The sequence below is a fragment of the Prosopis cineraria genome, unplaced genomic scaffold (genome assembly GCF_029017545.1).
Source record: "Prosopis cineraria cultivar Desert tree isolate PC_DT_omini unplaced genomic scaffold, ASM2901754v1 PC1, whole genome shotgun sequence".
In the NCBI taxonomy this organism is placed as follows: domain Eukaryota; kingdom Viridiplantae; phylum Streptophyta; class Magnoliopsida; order Fabales; family Fabaceae; genus Prosopis; species Prosopis cineraria.
This window is the reverse complement of record NW_026555332.1, coordinates 11,874,576-11,900,737: the sequence shown is the minus strand read 5'-3', so window position 1 is coordinate 11,900,737 and position 26,162 is coordinate 11,874,576. Positions and strand designations below refer to the sequence as shown.

Genomic DNA, 26,162 nt, shown 5'->3' with positions numbered 1-26,162 from the left:
TAGGCGCGCTAGGAATAACAATTTTCACTATTATACATAACTTGAATACACACACACACACACAAACTGTCATGCTGTGGATGATTTTGAATATACATAGCTTGATAGACTCTAGAAATTAGATATTTATATGAATTAATTCCCTGCGCACATCCTTAGTTCTTTAAGACTACATCTAGAGCATTTAAGATTAGACTTAGATAATTTAAATTTTATTTATTTATTTAAATCTAGATTGTCTACATATAAGACACGTACTAAGGCAAGGGCTTCTCCGGCATGCAATTTTTGGGATACCCTAAGCTCCTTGTAATGTTCATAAGAGAAAGGAAGAAAGAGACGAGGATGATGATCAGAATCCACAAGCTCCTTAGGTGCTTGTATGTCTCCCTCCTTTGGTCCCAACAAGAATGAAGCTATTAATACTCTCACACTTGCTTCCTTGCACTCTACTCTGTGCTTCACAGTTTCAAACCCTCCATTGCTCCATACCCAAACACACATTTGTATTATTCATTTCATAATTTGTAATAATCCCAATTTGTTTACACACATAGTTACATGAATTTAGATCCCTTAAGTTGCAATCCCCTCAATTGGTTTCATTTTCAAATTATAGTTTGAATTGATTAAACAGTTTCGATTTATCTTTTTTTATAGAGATGTAGTTCAAGTAAAATAAGAAATAAATAAATATCACATTCATGTCGGAAGGGGAAAAAGTAAAGGGAAAATTACAATTAGGTCCCAAATAAGGAAATTAATTATTTTTTCAGTTTATTTACAAGTCAAACTTTGATATTGACACATTAAATTTCAGCATTTACAAGTGGTTGGGACCTAAAAGTAACTAATTTTCTTATATGGGACTTATACATAATTCGCCTAAATTTGAATTTATAATCTATATAAAATAGGGGAAATATAGACGTTGCATCTCCCTAATTAGGAAGGAAAGAACAGAGTAACAATTCAGAATTTCAGATCAATTAACTATTAAAAATTAAAAATTAAAATCCAGACAAGTTAAGGGAATTGCAAACTAAGGTGATTCAAATTCCACAAGTATTATTCAACCAAGCTTGTTAAAATTAATCAAACTTTCAATCATTTTAATTTGGAAAAACTTCTTCCGCTAATAACAAATGTCAAAACCTCACACATTTCAGAACTTGATGATGATCACTTAGGATTGAAGGCCAAGAGATGTAACTTACATGAGTAATATCACCAAGAATGGAGAAGAGACTTCCTGGGCAAGGAGGGACATCAACAAATGAACCAGACTTGTTCATGACTTGAAGCCCTCCAACATGTTCATCATCTTGCAGAATGGTCAGGGGGCTTGAGTCTGTGTGGATTTGTACACCAAACAACCCTATTGTTTCTGGGTGAACCTGTACTTGTTAATCCTGAACTGATATGGCCAGTCCTAGAAATACCTATCTCCTTCTTCCAAACCCAAATTCTCTGCCATCTTTTTTGATACATCCATCAACAACTCATGAATTGCTTTCCCATATGTCTCTATCACTTTCCTACATACCACACATCACATATATATACACTTCAAACAAAAGCACTCTTTTGTTCGTGGAAACTGGATTCAATAAGAGTCAATAACAATCTTGAAAGATCAATAACATGCTTACAAGACCTAATAGGTGATGAGGGTAGTTTACTTTCTGCTTGTGCCTTGTAACACACATAACTATAAGTAAAAATGGAGAATTTCATTCCTGGAAATAGTTTTACATAAAAAAAAAAATTTTGAACCAGACTATGGGTAAACTATACAAGAGCAATAGAAAAAAAGAACAAAGGGCGAAAAAGGATCAAGGCAATGTTTAGTTCATGAAAAAGTGTTTTCTAGAATTTCATTCCTGGAAATAGTTTTACATAAAAAAATTAAAAAAAAAATTGAACCAGACTATGGGTAAACTATACAAGAGCAATAGAAATAAAAGAACAAAGGGCGAAAAAGGATCAAGGCAATGTTTAGTTCATGAAAAAGTGTTTTCTAGAAAGAAAACAAGAAATGTACCTAGAAAGGGGGGTGGGGTAGGTGCATTTATCATTTCTTTTCTAGAAAGCATTGTTCTACCTACCTAACATTACATAAAAGTTCAACATAACAATGACGTTAAGAACCCTGGAGGTGTGTTGCACAAGTGCTAGAACTTCATTCAACAATCTATGTTTGGAGAATTAAGCATTAGCAAAAGTCAACTTGTTTCTATTTTCCCAGAGTTTCCAACACAAGAAGCCAAAAGTAATTCTTCACTTTTCACTTCTGCGATGAGGATTAAGATTGGTGACTAGCCATTTTTCAAGAGGGAGGTTGAAGAAGTCACTCAAAGTCATGGTCAGTTATTCCCCATCTTCAATACACATGCTATACTATGATCTACTTTAATGGCTTCACATTAAATTCATTCAAGTCCATTCCAACTGTCCATTTGAAACCCACATGATCGTGTAATTTTCATCCCAACCACCCGCACGTAAACTATAGATGGTTGGGATAAACTCTTACCATCTCTTGTTGGATTCATGTCATTTTCAGTGCAGAATAATAAATAAATAAATAAAAGTTATGAATCAACTAAAATGCTTTCAAAACAGAATATCAGACTTTCCCTCCCTGAAGTGTTCTTCTGGTTCTTAGAATTTTCTAACATGTTCTGCAATTGGTGGTCTCCACAAACAAACAGGCACAGACAGATTTTTTTTTTTTTAGTGTGTGTGTGCTTACAATGAGACAAAAAATTGTCCTAAATTAATGGATGATATTTACTTAATAACAGATAATTGTAAGAAAAAGGGAGAAAGAGTTACGTTTGGTGAGGAGAAGCATCTAATTGAGAGCAGAAAGCTTGGACGGCGTGAGAAGAAGCCATGTCGTAGATACCCACGCCCTCGTAGACAGGATTCTTAGAACTTGGAGGAATATAGCCACTTTCTGGGTTACTTGTTCAGTGTTTCGCATCTTGATCTCTACAGGAAGGTCAAGCAGAAATCTTGCAACCTGCTTCATCTGCGCCATGAGACTCGAATCAATAGGATGGTTCGTCAACCTGAAATATCCCCACTCCTCGCACGCCTCTCTCAGTGTCTTCTTGAGATTATCTCCAGACTCTTGCAGATCGATCACTGGCACGTCGCTGATCTTCGCCATCGTGCCCCTTTTCCTCCTCCTCCTCCTCCTCAGTCTGTTCTTGCCTTCGATTTCTTTTTATAAGAAAAAGCAAAATTAAACTGTACTGTACAGACGTAGCCAAGTAGAAAGTGCGATGATCAACGTTTCTCTACGTGATTTTTCCGGGGACTGTCTACTACGGTCAGTGATGAGGAGAGATTTCAACTGACACGCTTTAAAAAATAACAAGTTTTCCATTTAATTTTTGGAGGCACCGTTTGGTTCTTCTATTTTTTACTTTCCAAAAATGCCATTTTATTTTTGGAATATAAAAAGTTATTTGAAGTCATTTTTGAGATTAAGTATATTTTTAGAAAGGACTTTTTAGCTAGATTTAAATGTAAAAAATTAAAAACTGTATTTTATAACTTTTAAAAAGTGAATTCAAAAAGTAAAATACTATTTGATCATACTACTCCAAGTTTAATCTCTTATTTTTTATTTAAAAAAAGTTAATTCATTAAAAATAGAATTATCATTTCAATAAATAATAATTAGGTATCAAATTTTTAGCATTATAAATTATAAATTGAATAATTAATTATGTTAATTTTTAGCATTAATGTATAATAAAAATTATAAGTCTTTATCATATTTTTTAAAATTACAAATGAAAAAAATATAAATAATTAGAAATTAAGTTTTTAACATTATAGATCAAATTTTATGTTATTTAAAATATTTATCACATTTTTTAAATATTTCAAATATATTACATTTATATAATAAAAATTACAAATCATTATAAATCAATGTCCTTTTTCATAATTGCATATTTAAAAACATATTTCACTATCATAATCCGAACAACTTTCAGTGCACTAACTGACTTTTAAAAAAAAATATATTCAAACACAAATTTTGTCACACCAACTGATTTTTATTAAATTAACTTTTGTCAAATTTTTTCATTAAATGAACTTTTGACAAACTGAAAATAAAAAACACACGTAATTTTAACTCAGGTTAAAACCTAAAGGGTATTTTGGTTATTTGATATTCAAAACTTTTATATGATGTAATTTTTTCTTTTAACTTTTGAAAATAGTGCATTGGGCACCCAATTTTCAAAAAAAAAAATCAACTACTAGAATTACTTATAAAAATTGCAAAAAAAAAAAAACATACCTGTAACATCCTACAAATTTTAAGACTCAAATTTATTTTAAAAAAATAAAATAAAATATCTATAATTAAATTAAAATTTAGAATAATTTAATAGAGACTTAGAGTTTGAATTTTACTAAGCAAAAGTTTGGTTTTATTTAATTTTTAATTATGAAAAAAATTACCAAAGTTGACCCAGGTTTTTGTGCAATAATAAAAAATATTGGGCCCTTTCTTGTAATTTTCCCCAAACTTTTTGACCAGGAATTTAAAGGCCAAAACAAATGCAGAAACGCAGAAACTGAATTGGAAAGAAAAGGAAAGGAAACGCAGAGAGAGAGAGAGAGAGAAGAGAGGAGAAAGGGAGGGAGTTAGGCTTGAATTTAAGAGTCTTTGCGACCGTTGCGAGCTCGGCTACACGATAGGTAAACTCCCTACTTCAATCCTCTTCCCTTTCTCTTGATTTTCTTCAATTTTTGGAAGAGGAGATTTTTAAATTTTGATCCCAAAGGCTTTATTCTTGTAATCTTTTGTTTCTTTGGATCCTAGGGAGCATATTTTGAGTTTCTATATAGTGATCTAATGTTTTGAGTGAATAATTGGATGAAAAGAGGTGTTTTGGGCACAAAATAAACCTTGAGAAATTGAGTTTTTGCTCCTCAATGGTTTAAGCCTATTGATTTAGTTATAATTTTGCTATTTGAGCCCAATAAGATTTAAATTAAGGTTTGGTTTTCATTATAAGGGCTAATGGTGAAAGTTGGTGGTACTAAGTAAAGGTTTTTAATTGATTAAAAAATTATATAAATTGAAAATTAGCCTAGTGATGGCTAATAAATGGTTTCGGTGGTTAAGTGATACTATGTTAATGGTTGGTTTAATATATGGACCATTAGGGTGGATTATGACTCATTGACCTAAGTTGTATGGTATGAGTTATAGTCTTCATTAATGCTATTTGTCATGATAAGTGATGTGGATCACTTATATGTTGTAGAAAATTGTTGGTGGAACTTATTGAAAAGTAAGGAACAAGCTGAGCCTTATTTTGTACAAGGGAAACCCTTTTGGTACCAAAGGATTGAGGTAACAGGGGAATTTATATTTTTTATTACTTTATTTTAGCTATTTTTGAATAAATATTACTAGTTATCATGCATTACATGTTTTAAAAGATTAAATGTGCTTTATAAGGGGTTATGGGGTACTACTTTGATTATAGTGCAAATATGTTTTCTAATTGTTTAATAACAATGTTTTTATGGAAATGAGATTTATAAATATTATACTACTTTGGAGTATTGAATGGTCAATACTCAGGAAAGATAGACAAGAGTAAAAGGCATGATCTCGGTGGGAGTTTACTAATGAGAAGGTGTGGATTTTTGATATTTTATGGCACACTGTCAGTACTCAGTATTGTCTTACGTATTGTGGGCTCAGTGCACTAAAGTGGTTAGTGTATTGAGTGTTCGACACCTCTCAGTGGGGGAGGGAATCCAACATATGAAGTGTGAGGTTGAGTGCCTAGGCCAAGGTAGCCCTCATATGGAAAGTAAGTTGGGCTAGCTTTGGGAGGGAGTTAGCTTCAATTGCTTAGGATTCACGTCGAAGGGGCATAGGAGGTTCGGTGGATTAGATCATTCCTTAGATTATGTTTTGTGCCTGTGGAGGTACAAGTAGGTATAAGGTTTACCTGCGAGTTAAAGAGTGTCGGGGGCATTCTGTTGGTCATGAAAGGCCATACCAGCCTAGGTCATGCATTCATGCATTTTAAATGGCTAAATTGTATACTATGTTGAATTTATTATTCGTTTATTTGATTATGGCTTATTTTGTAATAATCAATGTAGATTTCACTGTTACTGAGACTGTGGTTGTTTCACCCCTTTTTTTTCAATATTCTAGGTCCAGGTGAAAGATCCAGTGGTGGACGGGGAAAGGAGCAAAGTTAGGGGTTTGCTTGTGATTTGTAAAGAACTGCAACCCCTTTCTTTTGAGCAAATATATTGTAATGTATTTAAGATTAGGGTGCCAGTAGGATATGATTATGTGTGTGTGTGTGAATATGTGTGGATTGTGTGCTTGTGTATGAATTTTTGTCTGTTTGTAGACTTGTGGCTAGAAAACTTGGTTATGGTGTGTGGTTTTGATGGATTTACTTAGTAGACCAAGTTTCTATTATAAGCAGATATTTATTTTGATATATATGTGATTTTATATGCAAATGCAAAGTGGTTACATTGCAAATGGTGTGCTATGGGCAAACATACACCTTGGATAGAGAGAGTGGGTGCGTGGGCCCCACAAGGAGCTCTGAGCCAAGTGAAAATGTTTAGCATATGTATTTATATAAATTCATGGTATTTGGATTGATTTGTGACTACTCTTGTATGATTTGTGCATTTTGGGGGTCTAGAGTCCATTTTAGGAAATGGCACCCGGGTGATCAAATTTTGATGTATAGAGGTTTTCCATCATTTGAATGTTCTATCAGGTATTTTTAATCTTATTTGACGTGTCCAAAGTGTTTCCACAGGTTTGTGACCATTAGGATGAGATTTGGACAATTTTGAAAATGGTTTTTACCAAAAAGCTGCACTTTTGCATTCGGGTGTCCAAATCTTAATCCGACCGTTGGATTTCTCTAAAATTTGGGTCACAAGTAAAACCTTTTATAAGCTTCGTGTGGGCTTTGGAATCACATCAATTGGATATCGGACGGAGAAATGATGCACTTCGGAATTTGGTCTGGAGGTGCTGTCATGACAACATTAAATTGCTGTCATGACAGCTACAGTGTTGATGTTGTAACCTGCACAAAATTCAATCCGTCCGTTGGATCTTTTCAAAATTTAGTATGCTAATAGTATTCTTTAAAAGCGACATGTGGGCTTTGAAATCACTTCGATCGGAGGTCAGATGATGAAATGGTGCACTCCGAAAATTGGTCCGGAAGTGCTGTCATGACAGCTGTCATGACAGCAAAAGTAACCAAATTTATAACATGTTTAATTTTTAATCCAACCGTTAGATCTTTTTGAAATTTGGTATACTTATAGTACCCTTTGAATGTGACGTGTGAGCTTTAAAATCACTTCGATTGGAGGTCGGATGGCGGAACGGCGCCTTCCAGAAGTTGACCCGGGAGGGCTGTCATGACAGCAATTTAAATGCTGTTATGACAGTATCTTTTTATTTCTCTTTCGTCTAGCTTGCTTCCTTACGCTATAGTTATAACCTATAATTTTTTTTAAGGTTTTAAATGTTTACTTTGCAATTATATATTTACTTAATGATTTTTGGATAACACTCAGGGCAAGTGTTACAATATCTAAAGGATATTGGTTGTTTAATGTCCTAACTTTCACATGATGTGTAATTTCTTCTTTTAACTTTTGAAAATAGTGCATTAGATATTTTATTTAAAAATAAATACTTTGACTGTTAGAATTACCTAAAAAAATTTCAAAAAAAAACCTTAGAACTTCCAAAAAAATATCAAAAGAGTTCTAATCCACATTAATTCTCTTATAGAATTTTATTTGTAATTTTATAAGTTCTTCTTTATAATTTTTAAGATCTTTTTTTGTAATTTGTTTGAATAATTTTTGATCAAAGTTAACATTTTTAATAATAGAATACTCAATATATCATTTTGAAAAGTCAAAAAAGAAAATTATACCATACAAAAGTTTCAAACAACAAATGTTTCTAAGTGCATAATTGTAGAGTAAAAATGCCCTTTAATCTTTTTAACTTGTATCTTTAACTTTGAGCCATTAATAAATTAGCCCTTGTACTGTTAAAAAAAAATATAGTTTTTCAAATGCTAGATTATAACCAAAATATAAATTGTACGGATTAATATTAAAATTAGAAGATTAAGTTGAACCAAGTTTGAAATCAACTACTCAGTGATTGGTTTTTTCCTAATTTTTTATTATAGCTACAATTAAGACCGCGAGTTCATGTGAATGGATTAAAGGTAAAGTGACAAAAAAAAAAAAAAGAAAAAACAAAAACAGTTCCTTTTAATGTTTAGATGATAATAAAAAATAACAGACAACACATTGGATATTCATATAACAGAACGTGACTCATCCTCCTGCAGTCCTGCCACCCATTTATTTTATTTTATTTTTCACTCTCTAAAACCGTAATTTTATATTAAGGAGTCGAAATATTCAAAGTTTGACAACAGACTCAACGTCTTTTTAAATCCTCATAAATACCCATCCAGTTATTATTATAAAATATTTTCAATCATTTTATATATTTTAAAACAATTAATTTTTTCTTAATATCATAAAAAAATTATATATATTTTTATTTTTACCTTTCATTTTAAATAATGATACAACTATATTAAATATTTTTTATGTTAATAAAAATAAAATTGAAAAAATGTTTAATTATTATCAAATATAATATATTTTACAGTCTACAAATAAGATCAGACGGAGTAATAAATAAGGGCAATGTTTTTAAGACCTAAGTTGGTCAAGATGGCTAAACCACCATTCAAATACAAAAATGAAATTGGAGCTCAAAACGATGGGATTTTATTGAAACTTTTTTTTTTACTTATTTTAGTTATAAGGTTTTTTATTTAATTTAAGATTATGCCAATTAATTTTTTTTGAATTTTTAAAACTAAAATATTTCCAGCAAAAGTCTTCAATTTCAGAATAGGATTTCAAAATATAAGAACTTATGCACGTCTTATAAAGGTCGGCTCGCCCTCCTAATTTTTTAGCTTATTATTGTATATAATGAACATGTATTTATGAAATTGAAAATCCAACTCAGAATTGTTATAATTATTTCCTAACTTATGAAAATTTAAAATAGACATTTTGAACCATTATATGTAAGTATGTAACCATTCAATTCAAAATTTAAATAGAATTTTTTTTTTTGGTATAACAATTCAATATCCAAAGCTGACAGCCCCAACAAATCCAAATTCGAGCATTGTTAGGCCCCCAAAAAAGTGGCTCTTCCAAACATATTTTTTCCATTCCCATCACATTAGAGATCGAATCCAAAAGCTGATGGTTAAGGGAACTCAGATTCCTTGCCCTCTGAGCCAATTGTCTCTTTTTTTTTTTTTTCAAACTTCAAGCCATTTATACAATCCAAAGTGCAATAATTAAAGTAACACTAACATGAACCTCAAAAACCTAATTTAAAATTAGGTTAAAGAACCTAATTTCACAATAAAATAATTACAAAAAATAAAATAAATTTAATAAAATTCTAAACTTTCCTAGAAAATAAAATAAATATTCATTCATGTAATGATAAACAAACAAGCACGGAAAATACCTGTACTAAATATTCCTTGTTTTTAGAAGAAATTTCGATTGCTTAACTTTAAAAGAAGCTATGTGGTTTATATTCTTGTTTCATGAGAGGTATGTACAAGTTATTGAAAATGAAAGAGATGTCCCTATAATTTCAATAATAAAACTCAAGAAAAAGCATATAGGATTTACTCCAACATTATTGTATCGTGCTCTTCATCTCATTGGCTTTGATTGATGTAAAATCTCTTCATGGTGGCTGTCGGGAAGAATAACATCTGGCACCACCTCAATCTCATCTGCAGGCTAATGGAAATACCCAAGAAAAGTGAAAAATCACCACAGAAACAAAATTGAAAATGTCAAAACACATGGGGAAATTACAGTTTGAGACCGAAAGAAGAATTTAATTTCAGTTTCGGACTAGGATTATAAAACGAGAAAATGACCAAAGGTCATTGAATAAGTTGACACTGATATTCCACAATTTGATGCTGATATTCCAAAAATTGGCATCCTAAAGACTAATGTTAAAATTTGGCACCAATAGTTTTAATAAAGAACCAAAGGTCATCATTAACCAAGTTGATACTGATATTCTACAATTTGACAGTAACAGAGTTTTAGAATATTATCATCAAATTTTGGAATATCATCATCAAATTTCAGAATATATATATTTTATAACAAAAAAGTTAAGATGAGTTGGGTCCTGGTCCCAAGGCACTAATGGCCATTGGCATGCTTCCAGGTTCAAAAAATATTTACAAAGGCACTTACAAATCACTCACTAACAAAATCCCCATATCAACAACGAGTTTTGAACCCATGACCTTTTTCAGAATATTATTGTAAAATTATTTACGGATCTTTGGTCCTTTATTGAATTTTTTTTTATCCTAAATTAAAATTAGATTCATATTTTGGCCTCAAACTGTAATTCTCCCAAACACATACCAATGCACCATCCTACCTGCCATAGTTCCAATAGACGCCATAACAAAAAGCCAACAATCATAACTAAGCAAAAGAGCTTGCCTGCCCATGATCCGCATGACAGGTACCTAAAAAGGATACTAGGCTATCAGCAACCCAAGAAATATGATACATTAAGATGGCAGCAATATTTCTTTCGGTGAAGAGGAAGATTTATAAATAAAATCAGACTCCTGTCCTTCCTAAACAATAGATCAATCTTCTGTCAACAGAGAATCACAGACCAAGAGGATTTATTAATATTCCAATCTGAATTTTATGACACATATTGTCAGTGAGTTAAGCTCGCTCGCTCTTTCTTTCTTTTCTTTCTTTGTTTTTTTTTTGTAGGCAAATGTCGAAACATTTGTAAGCACAGTTCAAACCCACAATCCGAGCATCACAAGGATGCCCCCATGCCAACTGAACCAAAGGTTCTTGGCACTGAGTTAACCTCTTGACTTTATTAGCTATTCACTGAATTATCATGGGTCTTGTATATGAGGATAATGAAACTTTCGATCCTTTGAGTTTGACTCAATCATCAATTTGGTTCTTGAAATTTCATCGTGATCAACCAAGTACCTAAAGTTTCCAAATCATAGCCAGTTCGTTCTTTTGATTTGAAGGGAAAATAACATCATAAGAACTAATTGTGTATGGTTATAAAACTTCAAACCAAATCAATAGCTAAAACAAACTTAAAAAACCAAAAGTTTCATTCTCTCTCTCTCTCTCTCTCTCTCTATACGCACGAATGTATGTATATTGATACATTAGAATTAGTAAGGTTAATTAGAGAAATCAGAGATGTAAGGGTAGTTTGGGCATTTAGTTATATTTCTATAAATAGGGTCTTAGAAATATAATGGGATCTTGTGAAAATGAATTAGTCTCTTCTCTCTCTCTCTCTCTATTTCCCTTCTACATCTCTCTCTTTCTCTTCTACCTCTATCATATATTCACGGCAAAAAAAAAAAAAACAGAAAAATAATAAGAGGACGGTTCAAACAACAGCAAGCCAAAAACGAATCTGTACATGACAATAACACGAAGACAACTATCAGCTTCACTACCACAAGACAAAGATTCATTAGGGACAGCTAGCTCCTCTAGCGCAAATAAACTTGACTTATATCTAAGATAGGAAAACCTAGCATAAGATGAAGCCTTCATGAGCAGGTCATCTTCCACTGATCTACAGAAAAAACTAAGTTAACCTGCAATATTCCATCTGTCCTCATTATTCTGATGAAATGCAAATTTAGCACCATATCTTGGTTTTAGTGTCCACTACAGGATACAGGAATGGCAGCTAAAGCCACAGTTCATGAGTTGTCACACCATATAGATGGTGTATGAGAGGAATTTGCATCTCATTTAGTCAGGGACTTGAATTACCCTCTCCAAACCACAATATAAGTCATTTTTTTAAAATCTTTACTTAGTCCAAAATATAAGGCATTGGGTAGGTGCCATTGCCATACATTTTTTTCCAATTACACCCTTACTTTATTGAGTACTTAACGAGGGTATTTTGAATAAGTTAAATACTATATTACACTCAAGGACACAATTGGAAAGATGTGTAAATTTTTAGAAAATAAAAATTTTAACCAACCTTTTTTGAGAAACGTAAATTAGTTAATAATGACTTTTATTGTAATCTGGAAGGGGTACATCTCAAGTATCTGATACAAATTTAGTCAAGGACTTGAGCCCATGACAATCTTAGCTAACTTCCGAATTATCACGGGTCTAGTAGGTTAGGCCAACTACCAAACCATCTATCAATCGACCCAATTCTAAACTGGAACTACATATCTAGCTACACCAGTATTGGCAAAATTAAAAAATTTGTTTTCTTTCCAGTATTTAACAAAATAACAAAATTAAACTCAATAAACAACAAACTTGCTACTACAATAATGCATTAGTTACATTTCACATGAGATATTCCGAGTGTACCGTGAAAGACGTTCCAGCAGATTTTGATTGGAGCACCTTAGAGCATTGTCATATACAATCTCAGTCCTTTTGGCAACATCATGCCAATTGTAGAGCTCCCTCATCTGCATAAAATACAGGTGAAAAATAAGAAACTGATTCACTCCCTCAGAGAAAGACTCTTAAAACTAGAAATTCACCCTCTTGTGCATGACTTGTGGATCAATCTCTGGCAACATAGAGATTGCTCTACCAATTGCTTGCACCATAGCACTAGGATCAGGTTCCGCCAAAACAATCATGTCCTCTGGCAAAACCTAGAAACAAAAAAATAAAGTCGACCCAAATTCAAGTGTGACATTATTATGACAATGATTAATAGGTAAGAAACTTAAGATCATAACAAAAACCCTCGAAAGATTACAAACAACAACAACAACAACGAGCCTTTATCTCACTAGATGGGGTCGGCTACATGGATTGTAAGACGCCATTGTGCTCTATCATAACAAAAACCCTCGAAAGATTAAAGAAAAAAAAAAGATTCAAAGACACATATGTTCACAGTTTGAACAAGTACAGAGAGAATATCAATGATACATACCTCAGGAACACCTCCAACTCTAGTGCTAACTGTTAACAATCCACAACTAGCAGCCTCTAATATGGCTATGCAAAATGCCTCCGTCAAGGAACTGCAACAATAGGGGACAAGAAAGAATGAATAGAAGGTACAAATAAATCATATTTTTTAAAACAAAAATTTTACAAGCAAGGTAACAGTAAATACAGTTCTTCCTCAGTATTTTTGTTGAAATTCAAGATTTTGACGCATAAAATCTATATTGTATCATATTAAAGATTATGAACAAGCTAATTCGCCAGTAAGCATTTGAGTAACTGCTAGCTAACACAACAGCAATCAACTCTATCAGGATCAATATCATGTTCCTCAGCCCATCCCTTGGAGTGTCTGATGGGAACAAGGTGTAAAATGAAGAAACCAACTGACAATAAACCTTAACATAATAACCATGTAAGGCCCCAATCAGTACAAGCATAAAGCACTTAGCTTAGTTGGTCACAGAGATAACAGCAAACAAGCACACAAACATGAGAACCTCAGTATTCATCTAAGAAGGAAAATCATTCCAATAACAACTACAAATTTCTTGTTTTGATACGATACAAGGATCAGTTTCTACTTATAATTAAAACCATCACATCAGAATAAGAGTTTCACATCACATATTTTTAATGTTCGGACCTAGGCTGGCCCAAATAAGCCTGAGACAATTTGGGCCAAGCCCAAATAGCCAGATGACTCTTTACGCCTGAATTGCCCAATCGGCTTCAGCCTTGACACAAATACCTGAATGACTCTTTAGTTTTATTTTTTAAAAAAATGGCCCAAATCAAGCGCAATCGGTTTGGGCTTGACCCGAATAACTCTTTAGTATTTTAATATATATATATATATAATATAGTAGATATTAATTAATCCTTTAAATTTTAGTTCATGTTACAATAGGAGACCATAAATTTGAGTATATTAATATAGATACTTTCTCCCAAAAAAAAAAAAAAATCAATGTGTTATATTTTCATTATTTTCATACGTAAAATAACTTAAAAAATAGTTAAAATTTATTTTATCTTTATATTTAAAAATTAAGACCGAATTTTTTAAAATAAAAATTAAGTCTTCTATATTTTTATAACAAAAATAATTAACTTTCAATATAAAAATTACATTTTGCTTAAAAAATGGAAAAAAATCACAATTCTGTAATTCAAACTACCCCAATAAGACTGAAGACTGAAAGTGTACAAGGGCTTTTTTATAAGTTTAGACTTATTTGGGCCAACCCGAAGAGGCCCTCCCTGAATTGAGCACGGCACACATAGCCTAGCCCTCCCAAAAAAGCCTTAGCTTAGTTGAATTTTATCGTATTAAAGATCATGAACGAGCCAATTCAGTAGCAAACATTTGAGTAACTACTAGCTAAGATAACAGCAATCAATTCTATCAGGATCATATCATGTTCCTCGACCCATCCCTTGGAGTGTTTGATGGGAATCAGGTGTAAAATGGTGAAACTGACACGACAATAAACCTTAACAAAATAACCTAGCCTCCAATCAGTATAAGCATGAAGGACTTAGCTTGGTTGGTCACAGAGATAACAGCAAACAAGCACACAAACATGAGAATGAAAAGGAAATACAGAAGAGAGCAGGCTCTCCACGTTACACAAGAGACTGGCACTATACAGTACCAATCCCACACGACTCCAGCACACTCACTTCCTCCATTATATTTGTCAGAGTTCAATGCCATTTGCCCCCAATCTCCGCCAACTCATGCCTCTCCCTTGCCCCTTTTCTTCTATGATAGGTTTCGATCATTGGGGCCATCTCAAGCCCATCAATGACACAATATTCCGATCCCAAAACATGGCAATATTTGAGTCTCCATATCAGTTGATCAAACTAACTTGTCATATTTCAAGCCTTAAAAACTAAATAAACCGACCATTACAGTATTACTCTCAAACATATGAAAGAGGAAAAACTGTCGCAACAGCCTCAAAGAATAAAACACCAAATGTAGGCTCCCCACACACAGACAGATTTTTCAACATGTACTTCCCAAAGATGCCATTTAAAGCTAGAAGCAACAAGGATGAAGAGAACAATTGCAGTTTTTTGTTTGATAGTGCAAGAACCTAACCATAAAGACTTTACTAGCTAGTTACATTACAACTAGTGAAACCTAAGAACCTCAATACTCATCTAAGAAGGAAAATCATTCCAATAACAAGTATCAATTTCTTGCTTTGATAGGATACAAGGATCAATTTCTACTACAGAATAAAAGTTTCACATCATATATTTTTAATGTTAAGACCTATTGGCCCGAAACAATTTAGGCCAAGCCCAAATACCCAAACAACTCTTTAGTTTTTTTTTTTTAAAAAAGGCCTAAATAGGCCCAAAACAATTTGGGCCGAGCCCAATCAGTTCATGCTTGACCAGAATAACTCTTTAGTTCTTTTAAAAAAAAAAAAAAAAAACACACACACACACACACACATGTAATATATTAGATATTAATTAATGGGAGAATGACAAAAAGGTTCCAAAAGTACCAATTAATTCAAGCTAGGGCTCAAGTGCCAAACTCTAAAAATTTGCAATTCAATCTCTCAATTTTGCAACTGTATTGTGATGAATTTGTAACTTGTTTTTCAAATTTTAACATGGTTGAAGAATAAAAGAATTTATTTTTCCTGTTAAAATTTGTAATACAAGTTGCAAATTCATCACAACGAAGTTGTAAAATTGAAATATTGAGTAGCAAAATCATGAAATTTGACACTTAGGACCTACCTTGAATCAATTGATCCTTTTGGGACCTCTCTGTCATTCTTCCATTAATTAATCCTTTTAAGTTTTAGCTCATGTTATAGTAGGAGACCATAAATTTGAGTATATTAATATAGATACTTTCTAAAAAATTATATTAATATTGTTATATTTTTATTACTTAGCATATAGAACATAACTTGAAAAATATTTAAAATGTATTTTACTTTATATTTAAATATTAAGACTGAAGATAAATGAGCAAAACTGAACTTATTTTATTCAGTGGGTGTCGACAGAAAATATACAGAAGGGAAGCCATGATTTGGGCCGAGAAAGAAGGGATTTACAATGATAGAGAATAAAATCAAAACTTCCCTAATAAATCTGATCCTATATGATCGTATAATATCTGCGGGAATAATCACCAAATATTTACATTAAATATTATATATTTCCACAAAGACAAATTTTTTTTAAAAAAAATTGAGTCTTCTATAATTTTTTGAGTATCCCAAATAGAATATTTTATATTTTTTATAATAAGAATAATTAATTTTAAAGTAAAAAAATCAAATTTTGTTTAAAATATGGAACAAAAATTACAGTTCCGAAATTTGGGCTATCACGAACAACCCCGAAGACCGAAAATGTTAGGGTCAATCTTGCCTGTCTGGACTTTTTATAAGTTTGGGTTTATTTAGGCCAGCCTGAAGAAACCCTCCCCAAATTGAACACGGCACAAATAAGCCCAGCCCACCCAAAGAAGGCTTGGCTTAGTTGAATTGTATCATATTAAAGATAATGAACAAGATAATTCACTAGCAAACATTTGAGTAACTGCTAGCTAACACAACAGCAATCAATTCCATCAGGATCAATATCATGTTCCTCAGCCCATCCCTTGGAGTGTGTGAGGGGAGTCAGGTGTAAAATGAAGAAACTGACTGAACAATAAAAATTAAACACAATAACCACGTAAGCCTACAATCAGTATAAGCATGAAGGACTTAGCTTGGTCACAGAGATAATAGCAAACAAGCAAACAAGAGAACCTCAATGCTCATCTAAGAAGGAAAATCATTCCAAATACAAGTATCAATTTTTTGTTTTGATAGGATACAGGATCAATTTCTACTTACAATTAAAACTATCACATCAGAATAAAAGTTTCACATCACATATTTTTAATGTGCAGGCCAAGCCCAATCGGGTTCAAGCTCAACCCCAATACCCAGTGACTTTTTAGTTTTTCAAAAAATGGCCCGAATAAGCCTGAAAGAATTTAGGCCAAGCCTGATCGGGTTTGGGCTTGACCCAAATACCCGAATGACTTTTTATTTTTTTAAAAAAATAAAGATCAGTTAGGGCTTGACCCAAATAACTTTTTAGTTTTTAAAAAAATATATATAATATAGTAAATATTAATTAACCCTTTAAGTTTTAGTTCATGTTATAATAGGAGCCCATAAATTTGAGTATATTAATATAGATACTTTCTCAAAAAAATAAAAAAAATCAATACTTTTATATTTTGATTATTTTTCATACATAACATAACTTAAAAAATATTTAAAATATATTTTACCTTTATATTTAAATATCAAGACCCAAATTTTTTTAAAAGAAAAGTGAGTCATCTATATTTTTTAAGTATTCCAAAAAGAATATTTTATATTTTTCATAATTAAAAATAATTAATTTTATTGTAAAAAAATAAAATTTGTTTAAAAAATCTAAAAAAACTTACAATTCTAGAATTCGGGCAATCCCTAATAACCCAAAGACCAAGAGTGTTAGAACTGGGCTTGGCTATATCAGTGTTTTTTAAAGTTCAGACTTATTCTGGCCAACCCAAAGAAGCTCTCTCCAACTTGAGCCTGACCTGCCCAATGAAGCCTTAGCTTAGTTGAATTGCATCAAATTAAAGATTATGAACAAGCTAATTCACTACTAAACATTTCAGTATCTGCTAGCTGAGACAACAGCAATCAATTCGATCAGGATCAATATCATGTTCCTCAGCCAATCCCTTGGAGTGTCTGAAGGGAACCAGGTGTAAAATGAATAAACTGACTGAACAACAAACCTTAACATAATAACCACGTAAACCCCCAATCAGTATAAGAATGAAGGACTTCTTAGTTGGTCACAGAGATAACAGCAAACATGCACACAAACATGAGAATGAAAAAGAAAGACAGAAAAGAGCATGCTCTCCACGTTACACAAGATGCTGGCACTCTCCCCTACCTATCAAACTAACTTGTCATATTTCAAGTCTTTAGAACAAAATAAACCGACTATTTACTCACAAACATATGAAAGAGGAAAAACTGGTGCAACAGCCTCAAAGAATAAAACACCAAAGGGTAAGTTCCCCAAACAAAAGACAGATTTTTCAGCATCTACTTCCTCAAGATGCTGTTAAAAGCGAGAAGCAACAAGTATGAACATATTAATTAATCATTTAAAGTTTAGTTCATTTGATAATAAGAAACCATATATTTGAGTATATTATTATAAATACTTTCTCCAAAAAAGAAAAAATATTTATATTGTTACATTTTTTTTTCTTTTTTCAAATATAAAATAACTTAAAATAATATTTAAAATGTATTTTATATTTATTTTTAAATAAAACGACTGAAATTTTAAAAAAATTGAGTCTTCTATATTTTTAAGTATTCCAAAAAGAAGATTTTATAATAAAAAATAATTAATTCTAAAGTAAAAATTAAAATTTTGTTTTTAAAAAATGGAAAAAAAATTGCAATTCGAGAATTCAGATCATCCTAAATAAGCCCGGAGCCCAAGTGTGTTAAGGCCAGGCTTGGTTAAGTAGGCTTTTTTAAAAGTATGCCCTTATTCAGGCCAACCCAAAGAAGCCCTCTCCGAACCAAGCCCAACCCAAATAAGCCAGGTCCGCTTGAAGAAGACGTGCCTTAGTTGAATTGTATCATATTAAAGATTTTGAGCAAGCTAATTCACTAGCAAACATTTGAGAAACTGCTAGCTAACACAACAGAAATCAATTCTATCAGGATCAATATCATGTTCCTCAGCCCATCCCATGGAGTGTCTGCTGGGAAGCAGGTGTAAAATGAAGAAACCGAATGAACAATAAACCTTAACATAATATCCACGTAAGCCCCCCAATCAGTACAACTATGAAGCACTTAGCTTAGTTGGTCACTTAGATAACAGAAAACAAACACAAACATGAGGACCTCAGTACTCATCTAAGAAGGGAAATCATTCCAATAACAAGTACCAATTTCTTGTTTTGAAAAGATACAAGGATCAATTTCTACTTATAATTAAAACTACCACATCAGAATGAGACTTTCACATCACATATTTTTAATGTTCAAGCCTATTCGAGCTTGGAACAATTCGGGCCAAGCCCGAATACCCAAATGACTCTTTAAAAAACCATGGCCCGAATAGGCCGGAAAGAATTCAAGCAAGTTCAAGCTTGACACTTACTTGAATGACTCTTTAGTTTAAAAAAAAAAAAATTTGGCCCGAATCGAGCCCAATCAGTTCGGGCTTGACCTGAATAACTCAATAGTTTTTTTTAAATATATATACACATATATATAAAACAGTAGATATTAATTAATCCTTTAAATTTTCGTTCATGTTATAATAGGAGACCATAAATTTGAGTATATTGAACTTAAAAAATAGTTAAAATTCATTTTATCTTTATATTTAAATATTAAGAACCAAATTTTGTTTTAAACAAATATTTTACATTTTTTATAGTAAAAAATAATTATCTTGATATAACAATTAAAAATTGTTTAAAAAATGGGAAAAAATTCACAATTCTGAAATTCGGGCTGCGCAAATAAGCCCAAAGACTGAAAGTGTTAGGCCCAAACTTGTCTACAATGGCTTTTTTATAAGTTCAGGCTTATTTAGGCCAGCCCAAAAAAAGCCCTCCCTGAGTTGAGCACAGGACAGATAAGCCTAGCCTCCCCAAAGAAGCCTTAGGCCAATTCAGTAGTAAACATCTGAGTAACTGTTAGCTAAGACAACAGCAATCAATTCTATCAAGATTATATCATGTTCCTCGACCCATCCCTTGGAAACTGACAGAACAATAAGCCTTAATAAAATGACCACAACCTTAACAAAATGACCATGCAAGCCTCCAATCAGTATAAGCATGAAGGACGGACTTAGTTGCTCACATACATAACAGCAAACAAGCACATAAAAAGGAAAAACAGAAGAGAGCAGGCTCTCCACGTTACACAAGAGGCTAGCACTATCCAGTACCAATGCCACCCTGCTCGGGCACACTCCCTTCCTCCATTATATTTGTCAGAGTTCAATGCCATTTGCCCCCAATCTCCGCCAACTCAAGCCTCTCCCTTGCCTTTATTTCTTTCCATGATAGGTTTCGATCAGTGGGGCCATCTCAAGCCCATCAATGACACAATATTACTATCCCAAAATATGGCAATAGTTGAGTCTCCATATCTGTTGATTAAACTAACTTGTCATATTTCAAACCTTAAAAACTAAATAAACCGACTATTTACTCTCAAACATTAGAATTGGTAATTCCGGCAGGGTGGGCTTATTTAGATAAGGCTCAATTCGGACCAGATTGATTCGGATCTAGCTTAAAGTATCAAACCATAAAGAAAAAAGCCCATACGGCCAAGCAAGACCCTGATTCCTCAGGCTGGCCCGAATACCCTATTAATATGATTTTATTTCATTTTTTTCTCTAATTTCAATTTCATTTTAAAAAATTAATATTTTCACTTTTTATATTATTTTATTAATTAAAAAAAAAGAATACGAGCATTCAAGCTAAGCCCATTTAAGTTTGAGTTTGGCCGGATTTCTTTGGGTTTATTCAAGTGGCCCGGATAAGCTTGAAATAAAGAAAAATCTTTTAACTTCCCAAGCCAGGCCATAAAATTTTTTGGGCTTATTCGGACTTGCGCAAATTACTACCTTTATGACAAACATATGAAAGAGGAAAAACTGTTGCAACAGCCTCAATGAATAAAACACCAAAGGGTAGGTTCCCCAAACAAAGACAGATTTTTCAGCAACAAGCATGGAGAGAATAATTGGAGTTTTTTGGGTTTGATGGTGCATGAACCTAAACATTAAAACTTTTACTAGCTAGCTACATTACAACTAGTGAAACCTAAGAACCTCTGTACTCATCTAAGAAGGAAATCATTCCAATTACAAGTATCAATTTCTTATTTTGATAGGATACAAGGATCAATTTCTACTTATAACTAAAACTATCACATCAGAATAAAAGTTTCACATCAAAAGTAAAACCCGTAATTCAGGCCAAACCTGACAGGCAGACTCGAATAAGCCAGAAAAAGTTTAGGGCTAAAAAGGCCAGGATTCACAACATAACATAATTTTATTGTTCGGGCCTATTCGAGGCAAGCCGGATAACTCTTTAGTTTTTTTAAAAAAATGGCCAGAATAGGCTTAAAAAAAAATTCAGGCCAAGCCTGAACCCAGATAACTCATTAGTTTTTTTGGAAGAAAATGGCCCAAATAGGCACTCTCCACTACCAATCCCACTGTACTCCTACACACTCTCTTCCTCCATTATATTTGTCAGAGTTCAATGCCATTTGCCCCTAGTCTCTGCCAATTCATGCCTATCCCTTGCCTTTTCCCTTCTATGATAGGTTTTGATCAGTTGGGCCATCTCACGCCATCAATGACACAATATTGTGGTCCCAAAACAAGGGAATATTTAAGTCTAAATATCTGTTGATCCAGCTAACTTGTCATATTCCAAGCCTTAAAAACTAAATAAACCGAACAATTACACTATTACTCTCAAACATATGAAAGAGGAAAAACTGTTGCAACAGCCTCAGAGAATAAAAGACCAAAAGGTAGGTTCCCCAAACAGAGACAGATTTTTTAGCATTTACTTCCTAAAGATGCCATTTAAAGCTAGAAGCAACAAGAATGGAGAGAACAATTGGATTTTTTTTATTTTTTTGGTTTGATGGTGCAAGAACCTAAACATAAAAACTTGTACTAGCCAGCTACATAACAACTAGTGAAACCTAAGAACCTCAGCACTCATCTAAGAAGGAAAATCACTCCAATTACAGGTATCAATTTCTACTTATAACTATAACTATCACATCAGAATAAAAGCTTCACATCAAAAGTAGTAATCAAAACTTGAAAAAGAAAAGAGGGAACATCCAAGAAAATTATACCTGTTTAAGAAGATATGCCCAGTTATTAGAACAGAACGAACTTGGTCATGTGGCACAGCTCCCAACATTTCAACTTGATCTTGAAGAGAATGCTTTTCTCTCATCTCTTCCAACCGCACCCGCTTTGCTCCATCCCCACCAATAATGAAACGGACCTGAAATCATATTAGCCATGCTTTTGAAATTCCATGACCATGTAACCACTCTTATTCTAAATACCAAAATTCATTCTAACAGCGATATATTTATGGGTTATTGAATATGGCTCCAGCATAAAAAATATCTTTAAAGCACTAATAATGAACACTTAAGAACAAGAAGAACACTGAAAAATAAAAATATACAGGGAGTCCTTAAAATCACCAAATTCCACAGGTTCAGTAGTTTCTGTTAACAAATAAAACCTTCATATCTCATGGCTGACATACATGATACATGTGAACATCTGATTCCACTAAGTTCTACACAAATGTGCAGGTTAACATCAAACCATGTAATCAAATTTCCAAAAATAGCATTCTGTAGGTATATATATAGAGCCCACTTCAACAAATTGAATAATGTAGTATTATGTCAAGCCACAAACAATGCTGAACTCTCCAACCATAATATTGTTGTCGTGGGAAAAAGTTGTGTCTATGGCCTCACTATGGCTTTGGTCACATGAGTGTTCTAAGGGAAACGCTCTTGGAGAAATGGAGGGAAATTGGAAAGATGTGCTGCATGCTTGAGCTTGCTTTCTCTCTTCTCTTCGTTTTTTTTTTTTTTGGAAGTTTGCTTCCTTTAAGAATCAAGAAGGAAATCTTCCCCCAACAATGTTGGAGAACATTTTTTTTACAAAATTGAATATAGTTTACCTCATTATATTCTGAGCATGACCATAATATGACAGTCTGAAGACTTCTCCCCTCTTCCAATTCAATCATCTGTTTTAATTACAGGGTTTGAAATAGATGCTCTAGTGCATGTTGTTAGCCGTCAAAAATTGGAAATGATAAAAAGCAATGACACCCAGCAGAACTATTTTTCCCGCTTTCTTATGGGCATCAATTAATGTTAATACTGAAACTAGGACTACAGCCATAAGAGTCTATTTATAAAAATATTCAAAGGACTAAATTGATGAAATAGAAATCTCTTAAGGAACTAAAATGGTAGTTTACTCCTACACATTCATTTAAATGCAGCATGGGACAGGTGCTTTGCCTAAAGATATTAAATGTCCATTAATTTTAAAAGAATATGTTCAATCTCAATCATTCGCAGGGATTTTCTAAATTTCACTATGGCATGGGATTTGGCTCGTTTTTGTTGTTGTAGGTAACCTAACAATCTCTTTAATAACTCACATTGGGATATAAGCGGCACACTTCTGGAATGACTTCAACAAGTAAATCAGCACCCTTCCGGTAAACCAATCGACTTATAACAACAATAACAATCTCTTCTCTACTGGGACGCTCATCTGCCGGCTTGAACATGGCAGTATCAACAGCATTAGGTATGACAAAAACCTTTTCTGGTGGCAAACCTGACCGTAACACAGTATTTTCCTTGCTTGTATGTGAAACACATATGGCTTGACTTATATCTGCCAACGTAAACTGCAAAACCTTGTTCATATGGATGCTTCCAATGTCAGCAAAGCCATACAGTGAATGATCTGTAAACACAACCTTGTATCCCATGGTTCTTGCATGCATCAGAGCTTCATGACAAAATGTTGAAAAGGCTTGATGTCCATGCACTATGGTTATTTTTTCTCGAATGAGGATGGTCCTTATAATTGGCATTAACCCATAAATTGTTGGTAGCGTATTCTGCATAAAGAATGGTCTCCATGGTACATAATAGACTTTCAGGCCTCTGGTCATATATCTAATCCCAGAACGATTTCCATAAGCATGTGTTACAACCACCACCTGAAAAATCATAGTTTAAAAAGTTCATGTAACAACTAATTTTACCCACACTGAGCAAGGATAATTTGAAAATTATGGAAAACTAGTTTTTCCCCAAAACCCAATATGCTAATTTTAATTTAAATAAATAAATTTGATGGAACAAAATAAAAAAGATACAAACTAGTTTTTCCCAAAACCCAATATGCTAATTCTAATTTAAATAAATAAATTTGATGGAACAAAATAAAAAAGATACAAATGTATATCAAAAGACAACTTATTTTCTGTACTTTTACAGTAACACCTCTATGGGAAATTCATCTTACTTTCTGGCTTCCATGATGAGAATAAAGGTAGAAAACCTGTTTTAGTAATATTCAAACTTCCCCTCCATTCCTTGCACTCTCAAGCAGCAAAGACCATTTGTAATAGAACCCTATCAATGACCTAAGATTTGAACATCTTAGGAACATGTTGAAATTTTGTTCTCTAACCTTGTGACCCAACTTCAACAGGCACTGGGAGAGATAATATATGTGGTTCTCCACGCCACCAAAGTTGGGATAGAAAAAATCTGAAACCATTAGAATTCTATGCTTTTGATGATCACCCATTAAACCGCTTCAAGAACCTGCAGTAAGTAAATAAAAATAAAGCAGGATATGAAAACAAAACCACCCTTAATCAGAAGTGAATCCCCACTGGCTGAGTGACAAGATATAATGGAGAGAAATGGAGGGGGGGAAGCTTTAGACAAGTACAATAAAAAAAAAATGAACAATTCAAGTTTAACATTGATTTGGACATTACAATATCTAATACAGACTCACTAAAACCATCAAAAACATCCTGCAAAAATAAAACACAATGAATACGAGATGGTAAATGGTTAACCACAAACTTTCAAGCTTGCAGATATTCTATGAATAAATAATCCCTCATCCACAAATTAACAAACACGAGTTCAAATAAAAATTTTAGAATTACAACAGAAAATACATTGCTTTCCAACTGCATACTGACAATAAACTGACAATTTGTATCTCATCAACATAACTTAATTTTCAGCAACATCAGTTTAATGAATCCCTGTCAAAAAGTTCCCATGTTGGACTAAATCCGGCCAAAAGAAAAGAAGCCAAAATTTATTAAAGGAGTATTATCATTGTCATTCTTCAGTGGCTTAAAGGAGTTGTCTGAATCATTTGGCTTACTAAGGCAAACAAAAATTTGAAGGGTATGATATCAACTATGCATATGTCAAAGATTTCAGTGGGGGCACCCACTGACTGTAATATGGGCCCGCCTTTGGTTAGCAAGATGCAACAACAGTGGTCACGAAAGGAGCTTAAAAAATTATTTTATTTTGTAAACATTGATCTATGCCTAAGGGCTTTAGTGGATCATAGAAAACTAAAATATGGTGTGTTGAGGGATGATATATCTTTTGAGGCAATCAGTGAGAAGCTGGCAACTAGAACCATTCCACATAGCTCCGTGAAGTGGTACACACAATTAGTAGCTCATTTTCTAATTGTTAATACATGTGTAATGAACTTAAGTGATCTGTATTGGATGCGAGTACACACCTCACAGTTTACACTTACACTTGCAGTATGGACTGGACTGTGGAGTGTGGAGGAACACGATCATCTAGAGCAGAGACCTGCGCTCAAATGCCCATTCCTCTGTCTCTCACCGTGCAATTGTCTCTTCAACCTCACTGCTCTCCATCTCCCTCCCCCCCTTTCTCCCCCTCCCTCTCAGTACAATCGTCTCCCTACAGTTGAGCTCGCGATCCCCTATTCTCTCCAGCCGACCACCGTTGTCATCCCTGCGCCGTTGTTCTCCAGCCGACGAGAACGACTCAACCGAGATGATGGTGAGTCTTGAACTTCGACAGGCGAGACTCGCGAGCGAGAGGCGACTAGCGACTTCACTCACGGACTCACACTTCACTCACGGACTAGAGGCGACTTCACTGGAGAGCGCAAGCCTCGACTTCACTGCAGCGGCGCCGGCGACAAATGGAATGGAGAAGACGCTGGTGCTAAGAGCGCCGGTCACAGTTCTTCGATTTTTACATTTGCGTTTGGCAATTAGCGGCCGTTTA

General features: G+C 33.4%; 1 protein-coding gene and 1 pseudogene across 3 annotated transcripts; both read right to left on the bottom strand.

Annotated features, from left to right (window-relative positions):
- Nucleotides 1-3,351, bottom strand: LOC129322870 (2-oxoglutarate-dependent dioxygenase DAO-like; annotated as a pseudogene).
- Nucleotides 3,352-9,453: 6,102 nt separating this feature from the next.
- LOC129320751 (phosphatidylinositol N-acetylglucosaminyltransferase subunit A) lies at nt 9,454-26,162 on the bottom strand. 3 transcript variants are annotated; one of them, XM_054966332.1, is made up of 10 exons: nt 25,639-26,162; nt 24,544-24,680; nt 23,495-24,067; nt 23,003-23,071; nt 22,146-22,300; nt 13,142-13,232; nt 12,738-12,854; nt 12,559-12,662; nt 10,589-10,679; nt 9,454-9,921 (listed from the first exon to the last, which is right to left on the bottom strand). In XM_054966332.1, the coding sequence occupies exons 2-10, from the start codon at nt 24,661-24,663 to the stop codon at nt 9,832-9,834; spliced, it is 1,410 nt and encodes a 469-aa protein (XP_054822307.1). In that variant the 5' UTR covers nt 24,664-24,680; nt 25,639-26,162; the 3' UTR covers nt 9,454-9,831. The 3 variants fall into 3 exon arrangements, with proteins under 3 accessions (XP_054822307.1, XP_054822315.1, XP_054822323.1); XM_054966340.1 differs by having other exon boundaries at nt 25,657-26,162; XM_054966348.1 differs by lacking the exon at nt 23,003-23,071.